At 39.3% G+C, this 9,486-nt stretch overlaps 1 protein-coding gene across 1 annotated transcript in view; it reads left to right on the top strand.

The window, feature by feature from the left end:
* ING3 (inhibitor of growth family member 3) overlaps nt 1-6,923 on the top strand; it is a gene marked incomplete in the record, with an annotated part of 28,076 nt that extends 21,153 nt beyond the window's left edge. The window contains 5 exon segments of the mRNA XM_034768603.1: nt 612-769; nt 1,096-1,286; nt 2,775-2,967; nt 4,459-4,497; nt 5,988-6,923. Of these exon segments, the coding sequence (XP_034624494.1) occupies nt 612-769; nt 1,096-1,286; nt 2,775-2,967; nt 4,459-4,497; nt 5,988-6,104 (698 nt within the window).
* Nucleotides 6,924-9,486: the final 2,563 nt, after the last annotated feature.

Genomic DNA, 9,486 nt, shown 5'->3' with positions numbered 1-9,486 from the left:
ACTTGCATCTGAAGAAGTGAGGTTCTTACCCACGAAAGCTTATGCTCCCAATACTTCTGTTAGTCTCAAAGGTGCCACAGGACCCTCTGTTGCTTTTTACAGATTCAGACTAACACGGCTACCCCTCTGATACATGACAACTGCAACCAGGTATTGTGTTAAAGTTCTAGTCCTTAGCTGCTTGGATATATGATTTATTTTGCTTTTAAGAATGGTATGGTTGTTACAGTAGTATTAAATTGCACTTTTTTGAGGATGTGTACTGTAGCCATCAAAATTGCAACCAAAAGACTGGACTGGACTCAGATTACAGAGCAGCCGCTGCTTCTTAACTGGAGAGATTAGTGAGGATTGACATGAGGCACAATCCCTTCCACAAGACCACATTATCCTGATATGCAGTGAGGGGGTAAACAAAGATGGAAAATCAAACTGGCTGTTGTGCATGGCAGTAATAAGCAATGTGCCATGACCAGTCCTTCCTGCAGCATTGTTATAAGTTAAGAGAAGTTTCTAATCTTTGGTTGTTATATGTAACTTTTTCTGCTTACTAAATGTAAAGCAATTTTTAGTTTCACTTTAAATTTCATAAAAGTGTTTTGTTCATCCAGGGTGTCGAAACAGTAATTCATCATCCTCTTCCAACAATGCATACAATGCAAACTCTTCTCAGCCACTGGCATCATATAACCTGGGCTCATTATCTTCAGGATCTGGAGCTGGTGCTATTACCATGGCAGCAGCTCAAGCAGTGCAAGCCACAGCACAGGTAACAACCTCCCCATAAAATATCTTAAGGAAGTTGCCATCCAATTCAGTGGAGAAAGGCTTATGCTTTTTTTTTACTTGAATTCTCATGATCACTTTTTCAGTTGACTTCTCTTTATGTTGTGGTTTCATGACATAAGACTTGCAGGAAAAGGGGGTTTGGTGTGGGCTTTTTCTCATTAGGCTGTTTGTACCATGATGTAAACTGGATAGTAGCTACCATTTAAATAAAATATTTGCACAGCTAGTAATTCATAACATGGTGATTTCTATAGGCTTATAGGACCTGTATAGTATCCCTTATTCTAATATCGGTGTTTCCTTTAGATGAAGGAAGGAAGAAGAACATCCAGCTTAAAAGCCAGCTATGAAGCCTTTAAGAACAATGACTTTCAACTTGGGAGAGAATTTTCATTATCCAGAGACTCAACTGGATATTCATCATCAGCTCTGGCATCTACATTAACACAAACATTAAGTTCATCAACCACAGATTCACGGAGTGGTCGAAAAAGCAAGTATGTTCTATTTTGTTCAGCTGTGTTTAGCATGTTATCCATCAGTTCAGATAATGGGGGGAGAATACTAAAATGTAGGGCCCAGATCCAGAAAGGACTTAGATACCTAAATTTTGGCACGTCTGACAAAACCCCTGTTCAGCTGCTGCTTAGCACTGGAGATGCCTAAAATGCCTAAATTTTCACTAGAAGTTCTCAACTGCCTAGTTTCAGCCACTGTGCATGTGCCCAATGCCTCAGTTTAGTTGCCCAGGCACCTATATAATGCCTAAGCCCCAGTGCTATCCTTAAATCAGGTGAAGATAGGCATATCTCACCTGTGGAGCATTCTCAAAGCACAGCTAACTCCACGGAAAACGACCAGAGGATGTGGGGGGCAGAAGGAGTAGCACTTCCCTTTTATAATATTTAGCCCAATGGTTTGGGAATTCATCTGAGATTTAGGAGACCCCAGTTCAGTTCCTCCCTCTGCTTGATGAGAATGGATTTGAACATGTTTGCCATCTGCCCAGTGAGTACCCTAATCACTGGACTATGGGACATTCTGATGTGGGCCTTTCTCAGTCTCTCCTGTTGAAGCTGTTCCACGGTTTATAAATATTTAAATAAGTATTTGGACAGGGAGCGAGTGAGAGTGATTCTACAGTTCAGTGGTTAGGGAACTCACCTGAGAGGTGAGAAACCCATGTTCAAATCCCTTCTCCTCATCAGGCAGCTGGGGGAATTGAACCAGGGGTTTTAACTCACCATATCATGGGTGAGTTAAAATGAGATCTTGGTAGTTCAGGCTGTTTAACTTGTACCTAAACATGCTCTCTGCTAAATTTGTTTTCTTTTGACATTGCAATTCTCTTTTTGTGGTGTGCCTTGGAATGAGTTAGCATACAAGTACTGCTCAGTTTACAATTCTCAGTTTAAGTAACAGCTTTTCTTATCTTCAAAGAGCTTACAAAGATCGCTTTTCTGCTTGTTGTAGAATGTCGGTTTTATTTCAGGGGAATGGATGTAAAGATGACTATTCAAAAAACAGCTGTTTGTTACAGATTACATGTGCAATATAGATTAATGTATATACAAATTCCCATTTATTTCATTGGTTACTTGTGTATTAACAATGTGTATTGTTTACATTGACCTATGAAGGCTATTGATGCAATGATTGTGAAGTATGAGTCAGTTGTTTTTGGCAGCTTTAACACGTTAAATTCCATCAGTTGGAATAATTGGCCTCCTTCTTGTAAGGATACCAGAATACAAAGTTGCTCTTATTCTCTGGCAAAGAGAAGCAACATATCCATCTGAACTCACAGTACTTGCTGAATACAATCTGTTTGAGAATGATACTTGATTACTATAGCATGTGGGCCCCTCATCAATGATTCTTTCCAGCACTCTCCTGAGCCTTGTTTCCTCATATTTCATTGAGTTGGCAATAGAGTGAACAGGTCTTACTTCAGAAAGTATTTAGTATATTTATTCATTTTTCAGAAACAACAACAAGTCTTCAAGCCAGCAGTCCTCCTCATCATCATCATCTTCATCTCTGTCATCGTGTTCTTCGTCGTCTGCTTTAGCACAGGAACTATCTCAGCAAACAGCAGCAATACCAGAGTCTGATTCTAACAATCAAGTTGATTGGACCTATGATCCAAATGAGCCACGTTACTGCATTTGTAATCAGGTAAGTGCTCTGTATATACGAGTCTTAAACTCAGCAGCTTCTCAACAGATGCGCTGCTTCACTATAATTCAGCATTTCAGCCCATAAATGTTAGTTTGTAAAGTGTGAAACTTGTATAGTTTCAGTTAATTGATGGGTCTCAGCTCAGTTCAGATCTTTGTATCACTTTGTGTGTTTGGTTGTTATTTTAAAAGTACAATGTATACATATTTGTTCTGTGTTGCCCAAAATCATACTGTATACTATAATTAAAATAAAAACAAAGTGCAACTGAGGATATGTAGGTACTGCTTATTTGGAATAGCCAATATTAGTTTACCCCTGCTTCAGGTTGTCAAAAAAAAAAGTATAAACTAAATCACAATGACGTTAGGTAATTAGTAATGGCCATGTAGTACTTCGAAATGGCAGATATATTCAAGCATACGAGGACCAAATTTTAAAACCTATCCCTTTTTTTCAGTTGCTTTTAGTCATCCCCATGGGCACTGTAGGCATCTACTTTGATGGGGTTCTGAAGATATTGTGGATAGGTAGCTTTCTGGGAATTTTTCTTTTATGCTTCTGAAACAGTTAAGAATTCCAGGGCTAGAATGCTGTCAATATACACTTGTAAGTGACATGAATAATGGAACTGACTACTGAATGACTTTATTCTGTGACTGTTCTCATGTGTGAAGCTCTCTAGATGCTTTGCTAATGGCTACATCAAAAACTTGGTCAAGCTGCCTTTTTACAAGGCACACATCCCCCTTTTTTATAGGGATGCACTTAATTTTACATGCTGAACTTGTTTAAACACACTTTGTTTACTAGTTAGGAATATTAAGCAATTTGTGCAGGTAAATTTTCCTTATATTTGATCAGTTTTGTTTTCAGATTTTTGGATGATTTCTACAAGATTTGCGAAGTCCATTATTACTTAAAATAAGAGGGAAGGTTGGGGAGGTAGAACTGGGAAAATGGTCCAAACATATTTGTATTTCAGAGAAGTGAGTTTTTGTACAACTTAAGATTAATAGTTGTGCATCTAAAATTTTATAAATTCAAATGAAAACATTTGGTTGTGTTTCTATTGGTGTTTGTGTTTTGTTTTGTTTTTTTTAAACAAGTGTGCCATTTGGTACTGTTTGAAATTCTTGACTCTGACAGTGGAAACTGATCATAAACAAATGTGGAATGGACGTTATTGAGGTTTCAGGCAGATGTTAGAAGCACTAAGCACTGAGTGCTGGCCCTTCATGTCCAACTTGAGACATGCATAAATTTCACTGTCTTTTTGCATAAAGACAAGCAAATTGGACTCAAATATTTATTTCTCTTTTAAATAATCTAAGGTTGAAAATAAATGTCATTGCAACATATAGGTTGTCAGTATCTTGTTGTTGTTTATTACAGAACTTGTATAGGAAAACTGCCATAGAATTATTCAGTAATTGAAGAGGCTGATTATTTACTATATTAATAGTTTGAATTTTATCCTTGAACTAGGTGTCCTATGGTGAAATGGTGGGCTGCGATAACCAAGATGTAAGTAGCAAAATGCTAAAGACTTGGGGGATGAGAATTTGTTTTGTTTTCTAAGATAGCCCAGTGAACATGCACTGGAAGTAGTTTTTATTATTTTTTTCCCTCTGGCTAAAACAACTTGTATATTCCAGTTTTCAGTTTAAAATGAAAACTGATAAAACTCTCAGTAATTTTTCAAGAATCTGTTTTGGAAAAGAAAAAAATTGGATGCGGGAGAGGAAGAACCTGCAAAACTTCTTGAAAGGCACTTGTGATTGAACTTGTAGCAGCCAGTGACCAGAACGCAAGTTCTAGTCTGCATTCCATCTGGCTCATGTTCTCCATGGTTTGCTCGTTGGTCCTGTAGAAGTTTGGTAAGCAGCTTTGTGTGTGAATGGAGAGATTGCACACTTGGCTACTTAACTCTTGCTACCACTTGTATTTCATGCTGCTCCACTGTGTCATTGAGCATTCTGACACTTAACACAAGTGACAACCAGAGAGCTCAGAGGTTCAAGAATAAATAAAGCAAAATCAAGAGATTAGCACAGTAGAAATTGGGGCAGGTAATAGTGCAAATTCAGAGGTAATAGTGCAAATTCAGAGGTAATATAAAAGCAATGTGAACGAGATGTTTGATCACAATGTAAAGGATAGTCTACATGGCCTGCAATTTGGACTTCAGGGTTGTGAATTGCATAGCATGCTGTACTATAACTCTCCCATGTGGATGCCACAGGCATGAAGTAAGAGGTACCAGTTCATGTTAATGTAGTGCTGTTTAAAGAGGACTACATTAATGCAAACTAGATACCTTCTAGTTCTCACCCGGAGTATCCACATAGTGGAGTTACAGCACAGCATGCTAGTTTACACTGCAGTTTATAGTCCGAACTGCACGGCCACGTGGACATAGCATCAGACATAAGTAGAAATTCAATGTGCTTGTTTTTTTAAATGTATAATATCAGTAAATGTGTATGCTAGTTCAGTCACTGTTAAATCTTTTTTTTACTGTGTTTTTGTATTAGTTCCTCTTAGGAGTTGTTAGATTCTACGTATTTAAACAACTCACCTTATATCATTCTAGCGTAGTGCTATTTTACTTGTTGATGTCATGTGGGCTATCCAAGTTCAACTATTTGTTTTTAAAGCTAAGATAGCTCATTTACTCCCCAGACCTTTATAAAAGATGATAAATCATATGATTTCAACCATGCTTTAACATGGAGCTTGATTGTTTAAAATGCACTTTCGAAGCATGGTTTAAATTTTTACCTTTCTTGGTGCATGGGTCCAGGTTTGATGGTTCAAATTTTCTATCATCTTCTGTACTTATTATAGGAAGTGAAGTTTTTTCATTCATCTCTCTTGTTTTTGCCCTTCTTATTGTCGCTAGTAACTTTATGTGGAGGACAGGATGTCATTTTGCTGATTCCATTTTCATACTTCATAATATCCATTTCTTGCCACAGGTGCAATAAAACTTTCTCTGTATATTTGTTTTATAGTGCCCAATAGAGTGGTTCCATTATGGCTGTGTCGGATTGACAGAGGCACCAAAGGGGAAATGGTACTGTCCACAGTGTACTGCTGCAATGAAGAGAAGAGGCAGTAGACATAAATAAGTTTCTTCATTTGGAAAACAAATGACATCCTAAAGATTTTATAGAGGACTTTAACAAATCACATTTTGCAACCACTTAAAGAAGGATTAATATAGCAATCATAAGATCTTGAACTATTAGTTTTGCTAGTTGTGTTTTAATATTGTAAGTAAATTATTTATGCACTACTGATGTGCTATAAATATTATTCCAGTTAGCCTTGGATTCTTCCAGTGGCCAACATATGCAGACATTTGTACTCTCAAACCATTTTCTCAGAGCAGTGGGCATTCTACAATAATTCAGTCTTCAAAGAATTCTAACAGGAGAAGATTTTAAATGTATGTTTTATATTCAACAGGCATATTCTGCTGCATGTACTGTACTCAAGAGCTGTTATATAACAGTATGTATATAAATGGTGCAAAAAGTCAGTGTATCTAAAAAGAATATAAGGCAGTTGTTTTTATAATGCCTTTATAGCTTTGTTTCTTTGTGAAACTAAATTCAGCAGGCTGAAGAAAATGGTTCTTGTATAAAGCGGGCTGGTGTCCTCTAGAGTACTTGGGTACATAAAAACAAACTCCTGTAGAGTAAAAACAAATTTGTGCCATTAGTCTTTATATGTCTCTGCACCGAACAGGGTGCAGATCATAAGAAAAAGGGTGTTAAAGTGATAAATTTTTTATACCAAATGTGTTTATTTTTTTGTGCAAGTAATCCTTTAAATTGGAATTGTATTAGGTGTTAAAATTAAAAAAAAACAACAAACTCAGATGTTGATATTGATGCTTTGCATACTTTGTTGGAAAAGAATAAAACCTCAGAATTAATCTGTCACTCTGTCTTTGAAGAATATAATTTATATAACGATTCCTTCACATACAGCCCAAAAAGCCTAGTTGAAGGAGTTATCCTTCCTCCAAATTCCATCATATGTAAGATGAGCCTCTAAGAGGACTTCTTTCTGTGGATTGGCACGTAAGCATTACAGTATTTGGCCATGTGACTTAAGCGTTTGAGGTGAGAGTGTCATGGGGTCGTGGCTGGAGACGCAAGAGAAGTATCAGGAGCAGCGACACAGCACATAACACTGTGGAGATTCCAGGTTCAGGCAGCACTTCAACACGTAGAGAAGCCTGGGAGGCTGCTGTAACCTAGACAGGCCTCCAGGGGTTGTGTCAGTTCAGGACTGAGAGAACACAGATGGCTTAAAACTACAATAGCCCCACTCCCTCCCTCTGGACTGGAAGTTCTGTGCTATGCCTCTTGGAGAAGCAGTACAAAAACTCATTGCTGAATTTAATAATCATACTCTGTCAAAAAAGTTCTTTACCTAAGACACACAACTGAAAGAGAAAATGTCTGTATTTGTGTCCAATTGTTTACTTTCAACATAGTTTACATAATTCCTTTTACAGGCAATTTTCTCTTTTGTTCATGCAGCAGCAAGGAAGAGAAAAACATAAAAATAGAAAATGTGATTATAAGCCTCTCAAAACTCCCATCTCCAGAAGAGGTGTGTGTTTTACATTGGGATATCCCATACTTGCCTGGGGACTTTGTGCAGGCTTGAATATTGTGTTTTTCAGCCTTAATTTGTAGGATCATTGGTTATTATTTGTAGTGCAGTAGCACATGGATCAGGTCCCCATTGTGCTGGGCACTGTACAAATACATAACAAAAAGATGGTGCCCGTTCCAAAGCGCTTACAATATGTATCTTACTCTTCATTATATTATATTTTATATATAAATGACAGACAAAACACTTAATTTTTGCACTGCAGGTTTTACTCATGAAGGTGTAGGGACAGGGCCGTCCTTACCTGTACGCAGCTGCGCAAGGCACCAGGAAATTTGGGGCGCCAAATTTCCTGGTGCCCTGCACAGCTGCATGCTGCTCCAGCCCCTGCTCCGCTCCAGCCCTGCCTCTTCCCCAAAGCCCCTGCCCCTGCTCCGCCTCTTCCCGCCCCCACTCCCCGGAGGACTGCGGCAGGGCTGGGCCTGCAGTCACCGGTGGCGGGAAGTGCAGCAACCTAGCCCCAGCCACGCCGCTGGTGAGTGCTGGGGGGTGGTTCCCCCTATCCCCCAAGCCAGCCCCTCCCCCTGCGTGGAGGCCTGGGGCCCCACCCACACCCCCCCCATGGGGGGGCTGTATAGGGCCCCAGAATAGCTAGGGATGGTCCTGTGTGGGGATATATTTTGATTTACTTGCTCTCTGGGAGTGAAAATCCTGCCCAGGTGGTCTCTTTAGAGAACTGTAAAATAACTTGGGTTATCACTCTGCTTCTCTGCAGATATCTTGCAGGATCTCAATTGCCTATCTGCAATGTAGAGGTTACTCTTTTGAGGTTTTTCACCCCGCACTTGTTTTTCCATTTTTCAAGGAGGTAATTGTTCATGTTACATTGATTGTGAATTGGCTTCTCTTTCTGGAATCCTCACTTTCTGCCACATTTGAGCAAGCTGCCTGGAATGTTTGAAGGGTGACATTGATTCTCAATAGAGGTTGGTGTGTGACAGGAGGAGCAGAGATTCCAACCCTCCCTAATTTCCATAATCCTGATCTTTACATGAAATTACTAATTCAGGATTTAATTACTAATTTTGCATGCATATGCACTGTATGTGTGCGTGTTCCACTCACCACTACTGGGGTCTGAGGAAAACAGCAAACAACTATATACAAGAAACCCATGGATCACCACACCTACCTTAATAAATCCAGTAACTACCCCAACAAATCTGTTATCTACAACCAGGCAGTCAGATACCATAAAATAGGCTCCGAGGAGAGAGCCCGGGATATACACCGTAACACACTCAGAACTGCTTTCACCAAACAAGGATGCTCTACCAGAGAGGTAGATCGCATCATGGAATGGGCCACCCAGTTACCCCGAGAGAATCTGCTTCAATATAGAAATAAAACCCCCTTTGATCGCACACACACACCTGTTGTCCCCTACTATCCCACACGGGACCCCATATGGGGTATCGTCAAACTACAACAACCCATACTTGATGGGGATCCCATCCTGAAAGAAATCTTCCTTGAAAACCCTCTTCTGGCATTCAAACAACCCCCCAACCTTTCCAATTGTATCATCAGAAGCAAGCTCCCCACTGACAAGGATATACCAACTCAAAGCAACACAAGAGCCTGCCAGAGCAACAGATGCAAAACCTGCAGACATATCTCCACTGCTTAAACGTAAACTGCTTCCAAAACAATGTAAGCTAAACTAGAAAAAGGGCACTGTATATCAGAATAAATGCCTACACAGGGAATTCTACCATATAGCTATAGCAATTTAAACTAACACCTTACCTTATACCTGTATAACTTGTGCAGACAAGCCCTAACTTTTCTTTCTATATCTCCTCTCTTTATCTGAGA

This window comes from Trachemys scripta, chromosome 1 (genome assembly GCF_013100865.1).
Source record: "Trachemys scripta elegans isolate TJP31775 chromosome 1, CAS_Tse_1.0, whole genome shotgun sequence".
Lineage (NCBI taxonomy): Eukaryota > Metazoa > Chordata > Testudines > Emydidae > Trachemys > Trachemys scripta.
Note: the sequence above shows the minus strand (reverse complement) of the source record. Positions and strands in the feature narration are given on the sequence as shown.